This window comes from Myiozetetes cayanensis, unplaced genomic scaffold, assembly GCF_022539395.1.
Source record: "Myiozetetes cayanensis isolate MyiCay16 unplaced genomic scaffold, myiCay2020 scf4, whole genome shotgun sequence".
In the NCBI taxonomy this organism is placed as follows: Eukaryota; Metazoa; Chordata; class Aves; order Passeriformes; family Tyrannidae; genus Myiozetetes; species Myiozetetes cayanensis.
Window position 1 is genome coordinate 53,061,702 of NW_026087631.1, and position 21,365 is coordinate 53,083,066.

Here is a 21,365-nt window from a genome sequence, read left to right on the forward strand (position 1 = left end):
ATCTCTCTTCTCCTCCCTCCCCATGAAAATCTAAAGCTTTCTTGACCCTGTTTAATATATTCTTTATGAATGATTCATGTTTATATTCTTACTCGGTATTGGACACTACGTAAGTTCCTTTTTTCTGCCTATATGATTCCTTACTGTAGCCATACCTTGTGAAGTCAAAGGTTGTGGATTTTATTCCAAATTTAATTTGCTATAATAAATAGTAAATACAGAGCAGAACATATTACCCAATTTATGCATAAGACTGATCTGAAAGCAATTTCTTAAACTCTTTCATCCTACATCTTTATGGAATTGAGTATTTTCTTAAAAGGACCATTTCATCAAGAAACAGAGATGTATGAAAAATTTTAAATGGAATGATTTCACTTGCAAAAAATTCGAACTTCATAATGTCATAGGAATACATAACATTCAGTGCTAATTTTAATAAGAAAATGTAAAACCAAATATTTCTGACTTCATCATTTTGCTTTGTGATTTTATTTTGAAAAAATAGCAGTGAAGTTTTCTAACTTTAGTGTTTTGGTTTTTTATTCCATATTGGTAAAAGAAATTTTTTACTGAAATGCTTGCGGAGTTTCATGTCAAGTCTGCTGGAGATTTTTGTTCTTTGAGAACATCTGGAAACCTGCCTTCTTGTTCCCGTGTGGTCAAAGTCCTCTTCTGACTCCTCAAATTTCAGAAAAGAAACTCAATTGTTTGATAAGCTGTTGTGGGTGCAGTATGTGGAACAACACTATTTTTTGGGTACGTGCAGATTAGCTGGAAGGTTGTGTTCAGCTTAGTGTTTGATGACGGTAGACTATTAAAACTTGGAGATGGTAATAACTGGAACTGGGAAATGGAGTATCACTAGAATGTTTTCCAGCCAGTAACAAAAGCTCTGCAGGAACACCTGTTTTTCTTATTTTTTCACTTTTCTGTCCCCACCCAGTGTTCCTAGGAGGAAAGAAACAAGTAAGCACAGTGAAGCTCTTTCTCCTGTGGCTGAAGGGGTATGAATCAACACCAGTGCCCCTGAGAGTGGAGATTGCAGCAATAAGCAAAGGCAGAATCAGCAATTGCTCTTTGGCATTAGGAGCGTCCTAACATTGCCTCTCTGACAGAGCCCTCAAAACACCCTTGAAAGCAAATATTTCTGGTTGGTACTTGGAGGGTTAAGGCAGTGACCAGATAGCAGCCTTTTGGCACCAAGCTCCTCCTCAGCAGAAGGAAGGATATAGCTGTATGAACAGCCTGCTTAACAATGGCTCACATGTCCCCGGGGAACCGCCTGCAAATAGATTTCATCTTGCTTTCTCTTGTACTTTTCAAAGCTTCCTGTTTTCTCACGGTCCTTTTGGACAGTTTACAGTCATTCTCCCTCTCCCTCTCTCTTTGAGGAAAGGAACACCCTTCTTATGAAGAAAAAAAAAAAAGAAGAAGAATGCAAAGGAAAGAGAGCACAGCAGTAGCCTTTCTACTTCACCACATGCAATAATTTTCTTTACCTTTTTCTCACAGCGAAAGAAAACATGAGCTTTCCTATGAGTCTAATCACAGCTAAGCATAGACTATCAGAAGTGAAGGAGTAGCAAATAGTTGTCCCTTCTGTTTCCTCATTCAGCTGCAGCCTGGATCTATGTTTGATTTGCCTTTGAAGAGTGAACTTCTCTGTAGCATTTAAAGTCCTGAGCCCATGTTGCTGTGTTTATTTCTGTTTAAAAAAAAAAAAAGACTGCAGAGTTATAAAGGTGTTACACCAACTGGTGCAACAGTGCTAATTCTGACTTGTAGAGGAAGGTTCCATGAAATTTACTGTTGTTTTTAGTGCTGGAGTAATCAGTGTTTCAGACCTCCAATAAAGAATGCAATGAATTTTTTTCCAGCCCAGACAAATAAACTTTGCAGTGGATATTTTGAACTCCACTTTTTTCCCATCTAAAATTGTGTGTTTTAATCAGGAGTTCAAAACCAAAGAAAATGTGACAGACAAGTACTTTGAGAAGAAACAAAACAGGCTGACAGATCTAGAAGTGTGATACTCCATGTGATACCTTAGAAAGACAAAATCTACAGTTGAACTAATGCAGGCTTCTTCTAGCATACTGTACTGAAGTCCATTTCATCGGCCAGTGCAACAAAGTGTGTTCAGCAGACTTGCAGCTGTTTCTTCAAGGCTTTAATTTTATTTTGTCTAAAGTAGACAACCTAACAAAAAGTCCACAAGTTCCTGACATCCCAAGTTTTCTTGCATAAAACCATAACATCTCCCTGAGCACTATGGTGATCTGTAGTGAGTTCTCCTGGAGCTCCGTCCCATGCAACTGTCATCTTTCCCACTCTGACCATCAGTGCTCACAACCCTGTCATGCCACAGAGAAAGAAAATCTTGTACAACCTTCTAGTTTGATCTGCAGCCTCAGGCTGTTCATTAAGCATTAGCTGTGTACCTCAACTATCTTTGAATTACAATCTCCCAGTATGTGACCAAAAAACTGCCTCCTTTACCCTCTGTATCATTCATCCAAAAAGTGTCTTGCACCTTTTGAAAAGGACCAGCTAAACAAAGACCATGAGACACAGAAACATCATTCTGAAACACAATTTTAATATCTGCAATTCTTTCGTTTTCCTGCCACACCTCTCCCTTCTAGTACCGTTTCCTCATGTATCCAGAGCAGATTTCATGACAAGAACACATTACACATCCCTAAGGTATGCCTTACTCTGGGAAATGGAAAACCTGTCAACTTTATTCAGAGACAAAGAATTCTATACTGTAAAGAAGTATCCTTTATGAAGTCCTTTTTCATTACAAAGAAAGACAAATAGATATTACCTTGGCAGAAGGAAATAAATCCTATTAGATGAGTTTTAATACTCAAGAACTTATAAAGATATGTATTTGCATGAAGTATTCTAGCCACTCACCTATTCAACTTGATTTTCCTTGTCCACCGGTTTAGATAGAGAAATAAAGACCTAGCTATAGGAAAGCAAGATCTGGTGACAATATAGGTCAACCACAATATAAGCAGATAACCAGAAGCCTTCAGCTAAGAGGTATTAGAAAGCTATTATTATTGGCCTTCTTGTAGCAAGAGTAATATTGACATATTATAGATTGTTCTAACAGCTGTCAGGATACAATCAGCTGCTGTTATTCCTTGCAGATTTTCTGGGCTCATCAGTACTTTTCCTGTTTGTTTCCTCCCAGCACTTTCAGGGTGTTTCTTTGGTGCATTCATTTTTCTGAATATAAGCAATCCTGCCTATTATCTTTGTTTGAATGCAAAGAAGAGATAGTACTCTTTGCTAAGTGGATGGATAACCCTTGGAACCAGATATTTTAATTTTAAAAATTAATAATTCATTTTCAGTGGCTTTTTTTCCCCTCTTGTTATCTTGGTGAACACTTTGTTAACAAATTTATTTGCTAGTATGTTCACTTTAGGAAAATCACAGAGAGAAAAGCACAGAAAAAAACATATGCAGCTGAAGCAAATAATTTTTTTGCTCACAAGTGAATATTTCCAGAATCTTTGTTTTTGCAGCACTGAGTCAGCTCTAGTTTTATTGTAAAACAGTGCACATGCAAAGTTTTTGTAAAATGAACTGATTCAATTTTCCTTCAAGAGACAGTGTAAAAAGCAAAGCACATAGTACTTTTTCACCAACGATCATTCCACTATCTACATTTCATCCAGATGTTCCAGGTGATGACTTTCTGAATTTGAATCTACAAGTATAGTATCAGATGTTCTATAATATCTAAATAAATGAAATCAGAATTCATATTATACAAATAATGTGGTGGCATCTTAGTAATTTCTTTTCAGTAATTGTCTGCCAGATGATTATCCTGCTAGATGGAAGTTTCAGTTATTCAGAAATGGTGATTCTGGCTCATAGGGAAATAAAGACATTCAAAAAAATTAAAATCTGTTGGTAGAACCAGTGAGAAAAAAAAAAAAGGAGCTGAAGTAGAAAGCAAACACGGAAGTTTGCAGAGGATGGAAATAGCCACTTGAATGTGAATAAAAGTATAAATCCTGATAAGGAAAGACCAGAAGACAAGTAAGACTAGACACTTCTAATAGTGATGTCAAACTCTCATGTCTTGAGAATGCATTTGTTTTATAAGAGCCCAGACTACAAAAGGACTCATCTAAATAAACAACAACAATGAAAAAAACCCAACCCTTACTGTTCCATCAAAGGAAAAATTGCAGGATCAATGGCTTGAGCTGGCAGGAACATGCTTCAGGGAAAGCTGAGTCATTCTTGCAGCCTCATGACTGTTTAAATTCCAGCTTACTCACCAGACACACCAAAACATAGAAGTTGATAAAAAAAAAGATAAAGGGATCAGAGAAAAAAGGGTGAGCAAGAAACAAACTAAAATAAGGAATTGCTTTTTATAGCTTTAAGCAAAATTTGCAGCTGTTTAATTTCCACTTAAAGAGAAGTAATATTCTGTTTGACAGTGTCACAGAAACCCTTAAGTGGTTTTATTTTGTAACTCCATCTCTGCCTGGCATTGTTCTTGATTAAAGGCTAGGTTTATAAACTACAAATGAAATGCTTTGCCAGGGCAGAAAGTTATACTTTGAATGTCATTCAAGTTAAGAGCCTACCAGATTACTCACTTAAGTCTCTCCCCTCCTTACAATAACATTGCCTGCTTTTGGGGAATCCTTGATTGTATGTCTTGGTCACCAAATTAAAAGAAAGTAAGCAGTGCAGAGGGTCTTAGATACTTAAACACATATTCTTGTGTGTAGGATTATTGCCTGGAACTTTGAAAAACACATTGCAGCCAAAAGCTGCAAAGGCTCAAGTAGAGAATGTCCTATTTCCTTTTAAAATGCTCTCCTTGTAAATACTAATTCAAAGTAATAATTTTCTTTTTTACTGTTTTTACAGCTCTGTGGAAAGGAATTTAACAGAATGCACAATTTAATGGGACACATGCATTTGCATTCGGATAGTAAACCTTTCAAGTGCCTCTACTGTCCCAGCAAATTCACCTTGAAGGGGAACCTAACCCGGCACATGAAAGTCAAACATGGGGTTATGGAAAGAGGATTTCATTCTCAAGGTAATATTTTTCAGCAGGGTTATTTTCTGTGATATCTGAAGATGCATATCAGTGAACCCAAATGGGCTTTGTACTATAGATCCATGAACCTGTACCATGGATCCAATGCTATTGCCAGTAATAGAATCCCATAAGCCTGGGAAGTTATATTATATATATACTATATTACTACAGTGTTACAGGTCAGAGATCCTCAATAAATCATAAATTATTCTTAAATTGGCAGAAGCAGAAAATCTAGACCATTTATGGGTCTTGCTTACCACATCTTAGATTCCAGTCTGGAATGCAGATGGAAACCTGAATGTCTCTACATCCAAGAGCCTTGTACTGTATTGGCATAGCTGATGTCAGGTGAAGGCCACAGACTCAAGACCCAATTCACAAAGGAAGACATGAACAGGAGATACTACTCCCCTATCTCAAAGTACAAGGATTTTTGACTACTCAGGGTATCCTCCAAAGCATTTCCTGTCTGCCACCTACCATGTACCATTCCAAAAGTCATCCTCATGTATGCACACATGTCAATGCTAACTAAAGAAGTGGAGGAATTAGGGAGGATTGTTTTGAAAGTTTGATTTTCCAAGATATGTTTTTTAAGATTTTGCAGATAAATAATTCTTTAATGGGGAAGATTTTTGATGTTCCTCAAATTCAAACATTAGGGAAGCCCAGCACATATGTAAAACACTTAATCTAATGACATTTGGCATAAAATTTACAAACATCCTAATAGGTAATGAAATAAGTGGTTTTTCTCTGTAAATCTCCTACAAGCACCATGTTAGTCAGACAATTACTTGGAATCGGAGATTGCCTAAGAGCTTTTCATTGTACAGGGATTCTGCATCCCTTGAGGCGTATCAGACACAAGATAACTTGTAAGGCCTGCCACCTGCTTATGAATCATTTCAACAAATACAGCTGGTTGCAAAGTAGCATCTGTTATCTTGTGAGACTGCATAGATTCTTCAGAAACTGGATTCAATTACTGAGGGGAAAAAACAAACCAAAGAAAACAAAAAAAAGTAAACTACTGGCTTTTGTATATATTTACTATCTGGTGAAATCCTCACCCCAGTACTGTCACCAGTTTTTAATGAAAATGGTCTATGCCTACAGTTGCCTTCTGGGTAACATCTGTATTTCCAGTAGAAGGAAACACACTGACAAATATTAAGGCAAATCCGATCCAGGACTATATGCAGATTTACACTACACTGCTCAAAATCATTATTTGTTTATAATTATTTCCTCAAGCTGAAGCACTATCTAGCGCATAGAGCTTTTTGGTTGATTGGTTTATCAGTGGATGAAAGGAAAAATTAAGGAGAGTGGAAGTCACAGACTGCCGAGAATTTATTGTCTTTTCATTCTTAAAGTATTAACTTTGAATTGGAGTGTTCATAGAACAACTACATTAACAAGATTTTAGTATCTTTCACTTCTGTGGAAAAATAATATATAAAACCTGACCCTGGATTATGGACTGTGATGCTTTAGATCAAAGTTTTCACTTAAGAAAGAATAGGAAGGAGGAAGTGGGTAGGTTCACTTGCAAAAAATACCTTACAAAAGGCCAGACCACTTCACTTTTTTTCCTAGTTGCCTCATGAAGAGTCTGGTATATATAACATAATGTTTTTTGTATCCTGACCTGTCTGTGAAGTGTATAGAATAGCACTCTTTTTTTCAGCATCTCAAAGGAGATGCTATAAGATGCAATAGTGAAGTCCTTGGAGGTAGCTGGATGGAAGACAAAGGTAAAGTATGAACTACAAGGCCACCTCAGAATCTGTTTTTTAGCCATGTATCAAGTAGTAAAATTTCCCATATATAAATTTTTCCTTTTCTCCTCCCCTCAAACCACTGCAAGGTTTTGGAAGAGGAAGAATTGCACTGTCCCAGCCAAATGTGTTGAGAAGTTTGGAACAGGAAGAGCCCTTTGATCTTTCCCAGAAAAGCCAAGGGAAGGGAATTTCATTTCATTCTGATGGTGAGAGTGCCAAGGGAAGCTCATGCCAGGAAGAAGAGGAAGACAACTGCTATGAGGCAGAGCAGTACAGCCCTGTCATGTATCATCATGATGACAACAAGCTGTATGTGGCTCAAGATCTCTCTGGCAAACCTGAGGGCATGATGAAGGGCTTCAGAGAGTCCTACTGCAATGAGAAGGAAGAAGTGCTAAGTGAGGGAGGACCGGGGAAGAGAATAGGAAATTCAGACAAAGAGGAGAGCCAAGGAGAGGGAGAGCTCGCAAACAACAAAGAACGCCTCAGCTTTAGATCCTTTGAAAAGGCCAGACTTGGCCACTCTCTCTCTGATTACTTGTATTTCAAGCACAGGAACAAGAGTTTGAAAGAATTGCTGGAAAGAAAAATGGAAAAACAAACTATGCTTATAGGCATGTAAAATGGACACTTTGAAACAGCTGGAAAATGCGAACCAGAGAGCTTTTAACATGAACTGTAACTTACCAAGACCTGGAAGTCTGTAATAGTCTTTAGAAATAAACAAGACAAATCAATAAAAATAATTTAGGGTAGAACACGTACATTAAAAGTCAATGAGAAATGCAATAGATATTGAACAATACTTTTATATTTATCCATTTGATGTAAAAGCAGACAATGGGTTAGGTACAGAAGTTTAATTACTATTATATGGGGATAGATACTTACATGCAATTTTCTAGTTAGCAGAAAGCAACATACTTTAGCATCTGATTTTTTTTTTATTGTCTGACTAGATATATATGAACACTTCTAGCCATATGTCTCAAAAACATTTGAAAATAGTAAATATTTCACATTATAAGCCAGAGTGCTATTAAACATGACAAGCATGAAAATGCTGTCAACATTCAGAACTAACACAGTCCAAATACTTTGATTTACTGAAGTGACTCTTAATTCAACCACTTATAGTGAGAACTGGGAAAGAAATTAAGAAGAAATACTAATGTCTTGGGAGGTAGTGAAGGGCAACTCTGTAAGGCTTTGAAAGGACTGAAATTTATTACAAAAGCTCTTCCTCTGGCACAAGGAATGTTCATGCTTTGTTTCAGTCAGTATGGCAGTACTCAATAATTCTTCAAATGAAATAGCATAGACTGTGTTGACATTTCATTCTACTGCCTGCTCAGACCAATACATCTAATGGGTGGCAGCAGCATGTAGCATTCACAACCTTTCTATAGTTACACATTAAGAAATATGAGTAATTGCACTGAAAAAATTACACAGTTTTGCCATTTATCTCTTCATTTTTTCATGACTAGTAAGGACGATTTTGAAATACACAGGCCTGATCAATTTTTATTTTAGAAGGTAAAAATAACCCTTATAGGACAAGCAGTACCTCACAAACTAGTTTTCAATTTGCTCTTACTGGAGGCAGAAATTTCCCCTTATCAACGTATCTTGAGGAGGCTCTAGTCCTTTCAGAAGAATTCACTTATACTGTTTTTACCAAGTCATATCAGCTTTTCATCCTCTGATTCCCATACAATTATATGTTCATAACAAAGATGCTTAAAGTATATTCCATTCAACTTTTCATTATTTGCATGAATAGTTTGGCCAGCATAATAATTTCTGCACCTTCAAGATAGACAACAAACAGCCTTGCACCATGCTAAATAAAAATTTAATAAGTCATAATATTTTACTCATGTCCTGCCCATATCCCAGCTTAAAAAGTTAAAATCCATATATATATATATATGTATGTTTATATACATATATACACATATGTATGGTACTTCTCTTCCAAATATTACTGCCTTCTTCACTTACCTGCCAAGTTCTTGATTTGAAATACATTGCTATCATGTCCAATACATGGTAAGTTATAATTAAATATAGTCATATACGTGGTTTGCTAAGACTATAGTCAAGTAGCTGCAGCTCTCTGCCACTATAAGAAAACACACACCTTTCAAACTAAAACAGTGCAGAAGTCTTTATTCCTTGAATAAAATTGGATTTGTGTAGTCCAAGGCTGGAGAAGGTGGTTTCATTTTCCAAGGCTCACACATGTCATAATAAATATTGCGAATGAGGAGCAGAAAAAGCTGTTGATAAAAGAAAAAGTAACATACACGTGACTCTTCTAAAATGTGCATACCTTTTAAAAATATAAAGGGTATGCCAAACTGATGTGGAACGTAGGTCAGTTTAAACCTAGAATTAAAGAAGACTTTGGAAACTAAGTGTATTTCAGAGATACATATCCATGTTTTTCCAGGAATGAACTGTTTTACCATATACACTCTTCCTTGCCTCAACTGTAAGATGACACCTCTCGAAAAAGGAGCCATCTTTCTTTCAAGGAAGACATTATGGTCAAGCAGAAGAATTAGAAAAAATTCAGAATAATGAGTGTAACTGCATTCTTTCTTAGACTGTAGGGGAAATGATCAGGTAAAAATTCATCATAGTCTAGGAGATGGTCCCTTAGAAATGGAAACAACTCCTTCAGTTGCCTTCTTGGCACTATCTTGTCTCTACCAGAAAAAAGCTCCCATTTGAGAGTGTATATAGCCAAGAGCTGTGAGTCACTTTGTCTTAGAATTGTCTCTGTCTCAGTGGTTAGTTTCCAGCTATGCATGATTCCAGACCAGTCCACTCTACTTTTGCTGCCTATTAGCTCTCATGATAAGAAGAACAAACAAGGAATCAGAAATCTGCAATTTCTAGACTGGTAATTATGCAGATGAGTTGAATTTAACAAGTCCTTTACTTCTGTGGTGTGTAAGGCAGGAAGGCACTCAGTTCTTCCATTGCAAAGCCTTGTTGCCTATTCATTGGAGAGTGCTATGGGACAGCTAAACAATCTTTACCAAGAAAGAAAGAAACAAATCATTGTGTATCAACAGCAGTCCAGGCAAATGGAGTAAAGGAGAAATTTTCAGCAGAGTTCAGCTCCCAGCATATTTACCTGGACTTTAGCAAAGCCTTTGATACTGACTCCCATGGCGCTCTCCTGGAGAAGCTGGTAGCTCACAGCTTGGATAGGTCACTCTTTGCTAGGTTAAAAACTGGTTGGATGGCCGGGCCCAGAGAGTGTTGGTGAATGGAGTTACATCTAGCTGGCAGCCAGTAGAACTCAGTAGTCCCCAGAGCATTGGAAGGCAGCCCTGTTTAATATCTTATTGATGATCTGGTTGAGGGGTTTGAGTGCACCCTCAGTATTTGCACATAACACTGAGTTGTGGGGGAGTGCTGGTGTGCTGGATAGTAGGAAGGATCTGCAGGGTGATCTGGATGGGTAGGATCAATGGGACAAGGCTAGCAGAATGAGGTTCAAAAAGACCAAGTGGTGGGCCCTGCACTTGTGTCACAACAACCACAGGCAACATTACAGGCTGATGACAGAGAGACTGGAAATTTGCCTGTCAGAAAAGGACCTGGGGGTGCTGGTTGACAGAGGCTGAATGTGAGCCAGCAGTGTGCCCAGGTGGCCAAGAAGGCCAGTGGCATCCTGGCCTGTATCAGCAACAGTGTGGCCAGCAGGACCATGGCAGTGATTGTTCATCTGTCCTCAACATTGGTGAGGCTCTATCTCTAATCCTGTGTTCAGTTTTGGGTACCTCACTCAAAGAAAGACATTGAGGTGCTGGAATAAGTCCAGAGAAGGGCACTGAGCCAGGCACCATTCCTGGAGGTGTTCAAGAAATGTTCAAGAAATGACTGTGTGGCACTTGGTGCTACAGTCTAGTTGACCTCATGGTTTTCAGTCAAAGGTTGGACTCAATAATCTGAGATATTTTCCAACATAAATGCTTCTGTGATGCTGTGATTCTGCAACCACAAGAATTATGTCTACTGGAAGCATTAAGTCCAGAGTTCCCTTGTAGATCTTGTAAGAGAATGTTCCAGTTGTGTCCTTGGGAAAGAAAATCACTGCAAACCACTCTGGGTTGTCTAAATGGTTAACCTGAATTCTTCCAACCACACTGTCACTGCAGTCAATTTACCCTCTTCTACAAAAGCACTTCTCACTGGAGCAAAAGCACCTGACAAACACATACTATTTGCAAATAATTTCTAATAGGAATCCCTTTTCTCACATTTTTCCTAGAAAGCAGAGAATATTCCATTACAATGAGACCTTGAGATTCTGCCCAGTCACAGTCACACTAAGCTAATTCATAAACACCCATGCTAGAATAGTAAAAAACTCATCTAAAACTGTAAGTTACCAATAAGAGGAGTTGCAAACAAAACTATAAAGATAATGAAACAGTGCCAAGTGACCCAAGAAAAGTGGTTAGGAGATACCAGTCCTCTCTGCTGTAGAACGTAATGCAGATGGGTCTAAGACACTTGTTACAAAGCGGTCTCAAAGGACAAATTAAAAGTGAAATAACAACCTTCATTGTGAAGCACCTTGCTTTTCAAACATAAGTTATTTTCATGCTATTTACATTGGCACCACTTTAGGAACAGACAGTAACAGCCTAAGCTTTGAAAATGCTTTATAGAAATTTGCTCTCATAATGAAGCTATTTCCCATTTCTATTTTTCAAGGGATTAGCTTCCTTATTTTGCCTTGTATAGAGGCTCAGAAGTCCAGTGGAGACATTACCTGTGTCCTGGACCTTGGGGGATATGTTTTCTTCTTTTTCTGATTCCTGAGTTAATCTACCTTCTTCTTCCTGTGTTGGGGGAAAAAAAAAAAAAAAAAAAAAGTATTTATCTTACTGTTCTCTGCTATCTGTGTTTTCAGTGTGTGGTGACACATGAAACTAAAGACCAGGCTCCAACACCTTTACGTAAAATCCCATACGTACCATTTCCCTGCATTGTTAGATGAAGCCTAGCTTCATCCTCTTGGAGAGCATAACAGCAAATAAGAGTGGTCACAAACTCGTACAGCTGAGATGCTTCAAGAAGTTATGATGAGGAAAGGTAAACTGGCCCTACCATAATCAGTCTGGGCAAGTGAAGGCATGTGGTTTGTTAAATTATAGGCTTTCCTGGTTTTAAGGGCAGCAGGGAGAACAGAGTAGGTGGAGGAAAAGCCAAAAGCTGAGTTAGTAAAAATTAAGGGTGAAGATAGAAAATAAATTTATAGGGAAAGAGGAGTTGTAGGTGACCCTGGAACACGATGTGTTGATTCTGGTCACCAGGACTCAGTTATCTCCTTGTGAATCAGAGTTTTCCTGGCTGCCAGACAGCCCTCGGTCTGTGAACACAAAGACAGGTGCTCTCTGTTCAGAAACTCAATGGGTAAAACACTTCATGATAGTATTATAATTGATGTTTATCCTGTACTGTTTCTTCTAAAATAAGTTAATGGAAAGACCTGGTAATGCTATTGTACCAACCCTTTTACAACTCTGTGTTTCTCTATTACCTATTCTTTGATATCTCTCTTTATATGGTGCTGCTGGACTCTGCTGTTTTGAGTGTACAGTTAAGAAGTAATATAAGTACTGTATTTATTATTCCAAGAAGTTTTTAATAATTATTAACAGTTTTGAAAATAAGTCATGTCTGCTTAGCTGAACAAGATGTAACAGAGCTAACATTTTGTACTCCTAACAGATTTTGCGAACAATGTGTTGCATATTTATTTCACATAGAACATTGAGTTCCTATTTAAAGCCACAACTCAAGAAGTCAACCAATTATATGTGAATATTTAGTTTCTGGCTTTCTATCTTATTAGTAAAAGCATGTATGATTTATTGTATTAATTTAAGCTAATAAATACATATCAAAAAAGCTGCTGTACTTGGTATTGAAATGGATCTGGAGTTCTTGACATTCTAGGTATTTTATATAGTAAATGCTGATCTGACAAGGTCATACTTCACTCAGTGTCACTGAAGAGTGGTTCTTGTAATGGGAAGCTGTCGTGGTTTTGCCCGCCAGCCCATCCCTGGGGCTGAGGATGGTTTTGTCCAGGTGATTTCCGGACAAAAAAACCAATCAAAAAGTTCAGTGACGCCTTTGCTAATTACATCTTTAAGAAAACGGAAGAGAAGGTTGTTGCGCAGCTGAAATTAGGAGCAGCAGCCATGTAGGAGAGACGCGGTGGGCCCGAGGAGGGCCAAGGCCCCCTCCTCCCCCGGCTTGGGCCGGGGAGGGGGGCAGGTGTAGTACTGAAACCTCCCTTCTCTCTTGTGAGAGAGTGAAGAAAAAAAAAGGTTTAAAAGACGAACTGCTTAAATGAGAAACCGCTGCAGAAGAATTCCAGCCATGAGATAACAGGATTTTCAAGGTCGAAGCTGGCAGCACAGGAAAGAGAAGAAAAGTTCGAAGGGGGGAGAACTGCTTTTTCTCCTTTTCACTCTCCCTCCCTTCAGCAGGGTAAAGACTGAAAAATAAAACCCTGCCACCTGTAGAAGTTTGCTGGAGTGAAGAGACCCCCCGTGCGGCTCACAGAGGAGCTTGTGGATGCACCAGAGATTTGTGACTTTAACAGAGAAAGCCTTATGCTGGAGCAGGAACGGCTCGGATGAGGCAGAGTCCTGTTAAAGACTTTGTGACCCTCGAAGGGATCGATGCTTATGCTGGAGCGAGACGACTCAGATAAGCTTGGGATCTCAGTGAGAGATCCATGCTGCTGCTGTTGAAGATTTATGACCCTGACGGGTATTAGAACCTACGCTGGAACACAAAACGGTTCAGGTAGGGATGTTGGGATCCATGTGTGGGATCCGTGCTGCTGGTGCTAGAGAGAACCTACGCTGGAGCAGAAAATGGCTCAGGTGGGATATTGGGATCCGAGTAAGGATCCAGACTAGACCCATGCCGAGAAGTCAATCAAGGACTGTTCTCCCATGGGGGAGGGACCTCCATAGGGAAACAGGGGTGAACTCTTAAACCATTATCCCCTGTAACCCTGTGGAAGAAGATCCATAGTAAGCAAGTGTCCCCTTGCAAGTCTATGGAAGGAGACCCTTCAGGACCTGGGTAACCCTCAGCCTTCGGTTTTAGCCAAGGAGAGGGGTAGGCCCAGCCCTGGAGGCTGACATAGAGAAGAAGGAGAAAAGGTTCCAACTGCGACGAAAGTGCTGCAGAATTACTGGAGAGAGAGAGAGCTGGAATTCTGAGAACAGAAAAGAACTGCTTCTCCTCCTTGGACTGATATAAAGGGAGGTGGGGGGAGAAGTATCTTCTGTAAATACATAATACCTTTTACTTAAGTAGAATTGTTGTAAATATAATTCTTTAGTGTTAGTTTGTTAATAATAAATACTCATACTTTTTTAAATTCAGTCTCTTTTTGTCTGCATAAACCTTCTCTCAACTAATAGTAATTGTACGTGGAGGTATAAAAGTAAATTGAGCCAGGGCAAAACCACGACAGAAGCCTAAACCAATGATGGACAATCAGTTAGAAGACCAGAACAGAAGAACGACCAAGTTCGTTCTGATGCAGAGATATCACTTTATTATTACTGACTACACAGAAGACATAAAGAATGCTCTGGAATGATTATGTTATTTGTCAACTTGTCTTCAGGCAAGCCAAAAAAGAAAGACCCTTATCTTAGAGACACATTTCGAAGACCTGCATGATGTAAAAAGAGAGGAAAAACCAATCAGATGTATTGTAGGACTGAAGTTAAGAAGGTAGGAATACTTTTATAGATTAAGTAATAAGCAGAAGACTGAACTCAGAAACACACTGTCACTGTTTTTAAACAAAAGCATCACTTTTAAGTGATGATTAAGCTCTTGAATTTTTTTGTTTTAATGTCATCTTGATTAAATTGGCATTATCAGATTTCACAAAGAACATTTGAAGCTGTTTATGAGCACAGAGAGAAAACAACTGGAATGTTTGTTATAAAATATATCAAGTAATAACAAAAATAGAGATATTCTGTTTCTAATTCTCTGCGGCAAAAATCTTAAAAAGTGCACGAAGGCTTATGTAAATGCTAGAACTACATGCAGGAGGCTAAATAAAAAAGAACTAAGCCTTTATTTTCTTTCCTGTTATTTTCTTTTTTTCCCCCTCATGTTTTGATGCTAGGTAACAATTACTATTACCTGGTTCATTCCCATGTGATTCAGTATCACTAAATCTTGAAGTTTCCCCTTTGCCAGTTGGAAAAAAAAAAAAAAAAAGAAAAAAAATTAGAAAAATGTATGTTTGGTCTTTTTCATAAATTTCAAGGTGAAAAATGACCTATGCTGTTCTATGTAGAAATTAGGTAGAAGAGAAATTGAGCCTCTGAGATGTTCCCAGAGGGTTTTTCTGTGACTGTAATGACATGGTGGAAGGCCCACTCCATCTAAAGGTGTGGAGACAGACAGATTAGTATCAATGATATGACAAGAAGTGGTGGATCATTAAAAGGAAAACCAATGCTGGTTCGATACAAATGATATGAAACGTCTCTGAGAAGAACAAGTCACTGTCAAGTTACAGTGTATTAGACCTACAGATTAAAATCCTGGTTTAAGTAACAAGTTTGCACACACAACCTCTTTCAGAATTTGTCCCATTAATACACTCTTAGGCTCATGTAGTGTGACACAACTAAGTGTGTTTGCCCACTGGTTCATAAAGTGAAAATCTGATCTAAAAATATATGCAGCATGTGAGTCATTTCAGCACTTGTAAATGATGAAATACCAAATAGGGATCACTGCTAATGCTGTTTCCAGATATAATAATGTGTGATATGATGCTGTATTGGATCATATAGCACAAATTTCCCAAATGATCAGCCTGCAATGAAAGTACAGTTGAAGTTGAACAGAAAACAGCCACTTTATAAATAAATCTTCTGGTGTCCTATCATTCTGATTAAATACTGAATACTTTGAAAAAATACTTTACATTCAGTTCCATCAGACAAATGATTTAATTTGGATGGAGCCAGATTTTCCCTTTACTGAATTACTTCCTGGACTGAAATATCTTTTGTAGTAGGAGCCTTTTCATGCAAAAGACCTCTATAAATTTACATCACTAGAAGATGTTGGCTTGTGTTTTTGGAGGTGGGATTGTCTGTTTGTACTGCATTTTTTTCAGTACTTAAGTGCCCTTACAGTTCTGAAAGGAAAATCTTTAAAGAATAAATTATGTTCAAGACACTAATTAGACAACTGAAAAAAAGGTTGTAGTAAGACGAGAATGATGGAGTTGTATGAAAATTAGAAATGTATATTATCCTGTGGAGAGCTATTATAAAATAAATGGAGACAAGAACTGTCTAAAAATGTAAGAGAAGGTGTCACAAAAATGTCTCTAAAAGAAATACAGTTAAACAAGATAGGTGGCAGATATAAATGCAGAAAAATATTTGTTGATACAGAGTCATATGCTGCAAGAGGATTCTTCAAGCTGCTCAATTCTTTACAGACCTTGCTATTTTCTACTACAAATTAAAGGACTTTTCTGGAAGCACTAACTCTTGATGTTTTTTTATTTGTTTCATAGGCAAAGATAATTTTTCAAAATCAGTATATAAAGCATTTTTGCAAGATAGAGAATCCACTCTCCAGCCAGTCCCATAAATGTAATGAAAACTGACAACAGCGGTGAAGCCTTGCTGTGAAGAAAGTTTCACTAAAATTGAAACAGCATTATGCCTAGTACAATCTATCTTGAAAGTCTATGACAGCAGCACCAAGATCAGACAGGTCCAAAATTATATAGGTTGATAAATGCACTTGTAAACAATGCCTGAATCCTAGAAAGAAACATGATCTTACTTAGATGGAAAACATTTAAATCTGTTCCCTAATGAAAATTTTTATTAAACTGGGAGTAACTACATTGCAAGGTCCAAAAGGATTGTATGAGACAGACTTCACATGAACAATAAATTAAGACTAGACACCAGTAAAATTGATTTCACTGAAATATTTCCTACAGAAATGTCTGGAGTTGCTCACAACCCCATTGGCTCATACATGCTTGTTAGCACCACTCTGTGGGAGGTGTCACCCCACAGCCAGCTGGCAGAATGGATCATAAGAGACGATCATACAAATGTCACCCATTCCAGTGCAGTTAGTTAATTTTAAATGTATTATCCCCAGGTTAAGCAAACCTGCCTAATTTCACTCTGAAGGGGGTGAGGTATGCTTGTGCAGCCTGTTCAACACTCTTCCATAACATGCAGCTGTGGGACAGAAACATTTTGAATAGCTACAGCAATTTCACTAATGAATATCCGATAAGAACATACACTATCGCTCCCTATTTCAACAGTGAGGTCAATAGACTTGTATTAGCAGATACAATATCTGCATGAAATCACTCAGCTACTCATTCCTATTGGATAACATAGGGTCTTTTAATTTCCATCATGTCAGTTACTCCATTGCAGAAGTCTAACAACTGTATAGTTGATAGTTTGACCTGTTTCCTCAGTTTCTTACAATCACACACAGGTTTATTTTATTCCAGAGCCTTAATTTTGCATTTTTAGTCTTCCATGCAGAACTAATTTTTGTGTAGATCCTATCATGCACATAGGAGAGAGTAAGGGTAAATGAGTATTTACGTGTGTTTTCAACAGATAGTGGCAAAAAAGCAAATTTTATTTTATTATTCTTCTGCTTTTTTATTTTGTGGGTGGTTGTGTGTGTTTGTTTGTTTGTTATGTTTCTTCTCTTTTCATTTCACTTCCTCTCATTAATTCTTTAGGACTATAGTGCATAGATCATGATTACCTTTCTACAGGGATACTAAGTGGTCGTGGTGATCTCTGAGAACACTACTGCAGAACCATTTCCATCCTGTTTTATTGAATGCTTGAAAGGAAAAAGAATCCAGTGTGATGGACGAGCAGAGAGAATGACAGACCCAGGTGCACTCAACATAATTTCCAAGAGCCATTACTGTGAGTGCAGCACACTAGTCCTTGCATCTAAGCAAGATGAAAATCTGAACAGTTTTAGATTAGTTTAAAAAACCCATTTAAATGTTTCAGGGTTTGCACTTTTCAACTTACAGACTGATTATGTGAGTGGACAGTGGGAACATACAGATTCACTTGTAGTGGACAAAGATTGGTACTCTCGCTTTTATTTTTAGATCTCACAAATTAACAGTCTAGTCAGCCACATTATATTTATAATGCACCAATTTCCACACGTGAGTTGCTTTAAAGACACATGAAAAGAAATACCTTCGGATTGACAGCAACCACAAAATCCTTCAATCAGGTTATGAAGGGTGGTCTCACCCTATTCATATCATCCAAAACCAATAGTTTTATAAAGCAACATAGTCAGCAAACCTAGACTCACTTGTGTTATGTAAATGTGGATTTGTTGCACAGCTAAAGATCTCTTTGCCCAAAATTATCTGCTACTTTCTCTTTTCTGTAGCTCAAGCACCTCAATTGTTGCCTAAAAGAGAACAATAATTGCCTGTACATCAGAAGATTTTCCCCATTTTGATTTTTTGTTTTCAAGTGTTCTAACTTTTCACTCTAAAATTGCATCCCAAATTGCCATGAGTCATGCAAAAAAAAAACAGGGCAGCCGGGAAAGACAACATAATAGTTTTGAAGATCTATGTCGATTAAAAAAATAAGTAATTTTACCAATATTAAATGCTTTCCAAATGTATACTAAGTATTTCTAAAATTTTTTTTATTTTAGAGCTACTTTGAAGACAAGGCCACCTGCCCAGCAAGTAGAAAGCTATCCTGCACTGAACAAACCTGAAAGCCCTCTAAAACCATTTAGTTAAATGAGTAGCTTTCCAGGACTTACACTGCATTTTTTCTTTGCTATATTGTACTTTCCCATTTCTGACCCTCCTGCTGCTTTCTGATTCAGTTACACAGGACAATGCCTGGAGGTAGGGCCATCAGAGGAACCATATCTCCCTTGGCCTGCAGCCCTATTCCCTGTAGCTAAGGAGTCTCCTCCATTTTACAGTCTGGTTACTGATCAAAAGCTTTCCACCTTGGTCTTGTGGGGTATAAGCCATTGCAGCACGTTTCACAGGAGAGATGTGAGACTTTTCCCCACTGTGATGGAGGGTGACAAGCTTCAAACAGATGCCATGGCTCCCAGGGGCAAAGTGGCTGGGATTGCCCAGAGACACACAGCAAGACTGGAGTCAGCCTCCCACTAATCGGAAAAAAGGATGCAAAAGGTGTACAAGGAAGGAGTACATCTGTATGTCATCACTACCATGAGTCACTGCTTCATCACCATTTGTGCCACAAAGCTCAGTGTGAGTGGATGCAAGAGATAAGGTTTTGATCAGACCTGCTCTGTGCATTGGCTGGAATTGTTTTAGGAAATGTGTCCTATAGGAGAGCATAAACAGACATAGGAGCAGTCAGCTATGTTGAAACCAGCCCCATTGCTCAATCAGGGGAGAAACATGCAGTCATAACCAAGACACAGTTGTGTATTTTACTTCTTCTGGCCTCTCCCTTAACTTAGCTCTACCTCCATTTTCTCAGGTCCTTCATTACTGCAGTGTACAAGCCCTTTTCATAACACCTCCAGCAACCATTCTGACAAGGATATCCAGTCCTTATGCTCCTTCTCTCATATTTTTTTTAATGGATTTCCAACATCTGTAAAACAAACATACCAGAAGCTCAGTTTTAGCTACAAGCACTGGGGAAACTGGACTTCTTCCCTGCAGCTCTCTTGAATGCCCCTCTCCACCTTGCTGCTCCCACTGACAACTCTCCCTTACTGAGTGTATAAGCTCTCTTGTTTCCATGCTGATGGGGGCACTTCAAATGACTCCTTGCCTGGTGAAAACCCATCTCCTCACACCTTCTTTATTTCTGCTAACCTTTGGGTGTTTGACTTTACAACCTGAATAATGTCCTTTCAGGATATACATTTAGCTGTTATGGAGCTCTCCTTTCTGAGAGGAGGAATAGCATCATTCGCCTCCAGTGCCATCAGCTCTCCTCTCTAGCAATACTTTTTCCCTTCTGCTCTTTCTTCCTTTTGCTTATTCTTTCCTCTAGGTAGCTGCTACTGGCACATCCTCTTGACAAGTGGGAAGCAGTAGGTGGTTACATTAGTCAGACTATAAGAACAAATATAGAGTAAAACTGCTCTATATGCAAATATGCTGCTCCAGCTGTGCATGTTAAGGTTCACTGTGAAAGAAATAGTAGCTTCCTATTTGTGATGGATGTGATTGTACTTTCCATCTTTAAATGAAAGTTTTAGTCTTATCTTCTGATGTCCTATTGATGTTATTTTTAAAACGGTAAATTTTAAAACCATGATCTATGGGAAAGTCAAACTGACTTTCAGAACTGACTTTTGCTTTACCACAAACTAAGTGTTACACATTTAAGAGTAAAATAGACTTCATGGACACAGTTCAGAACACTTGAACAGCATCTCAGGTCTGTCTCTTGCCTTTAACAGGCAGCAGATTTGGCCTGATGACCAGAGCAGTGGTTACCTCATCCAGTGGCAATGACAACATCAACCTGACCTGTTTGTCCTTAGGCAAGGTATACAGGCAGAGCTTACAGATCAGCACAGTCCATCCTACAATTCAAATGGAAAACAGCTTTAGCTGTCAGCTGAGACTGCTGCCTGAGGCTTATGCTTTCAGCCCACTAACTGAGGAAGGGATGTACCTAAAACAGGTGCCACTAGACCTTTCAACTTTGAATGCCTGACCAGCTGCCAGTTGTCTATTTACAATAGAAGATAAAATAAGGTTTCTGACAGCCAAACTTCCTTTGCTCTCTCTTCCTACTCCCATGGCTGAGCAGACTCTGGTCTGAAAATGCTCCTGTGCTGGCTAGACAGCATTATCCTGGTAGAGTGCAAACCTGACCCAGTTTGACTTGGCTGTTCAATTTTTAATGGCATACAGCCAACTTGCTACCAGTTAGGCTATTCATGCTGCAATAGGAAGCAATCTTCCTGACATGCAAACTTCCTTCTCCTTCTGCCTGAGCAGCAGTGCACGCAAAGATGCTGAGCTGGATAAAGAAAAATTTGACCCTGCAAAGATATGGGTCTTGACCCAAGGCTTTACTTTGACTTCATTGTGCTAGCCAGCAGCAAAAACCATCATTACCCATGGCAAATCCAAAAAGACAGAAGCAAGTTCTTGAAATGGAGAGTCACACCTCATAATCTCATATAAATTTGTGGTCCAGAAATCCCTGGCAAAAAATGGACCATGAAAAGCGGTAATCAAAAGAAGAATTTAAGGTGCCACTGCAGAGTTTGATTGCATGTAGCTTGCTGTCAGGAATATGAACCTATTAGAAAGGGTTTTATCACTGGTTGGTTAAATTGGTTATATGACATCACTTTCTTCCTCTCCTTTT

At 38.4% G+C, this 21,365-nt stretch overlaps 2 protein-coding genes across 4 annotated transcripts in view; one reads left to right on the forward strand and one right to left on the reverse strand.

Annotated features, from left to right (window-relative positions):
* ZNF366 (zinc finger protein 366) overlaps positions 1-14,278 on the forward strand; it is a 38,446-nt gene extending 24,168 nt beyond the window's left edge. For 2 of the 3 annotated variants that reach the window (XM_050329628.1, XM_050329629.1), the window contains exons 5-6: positions 4,921-5,095; positions 6,975-14,277. In XM_050329628.1, the coding sequence (XP_050185585.1) occupies positions 4,921-5,095; positions 6,975-7,510 (711 nt within the window). In that variant the 3' untranslated portion in view covers positions 7,511-14,277. Of the gene's footprint in view, positions 1-4,920; positions 5,096-6,974 lie in introns of all 3 variants that reach the window. The other variant, XM_050329630.1, reaches the window with a different exon arrangement.
* The window catches only part of PTCD2 (pentatricopeptide repeat domain 2), a 101,390-nt gene that overhangs the window by 45,151 nt on the left and 34,874 nt on the right, over positions 1-21,365 (reverse strand). The window lies entirely within an intron of this gene.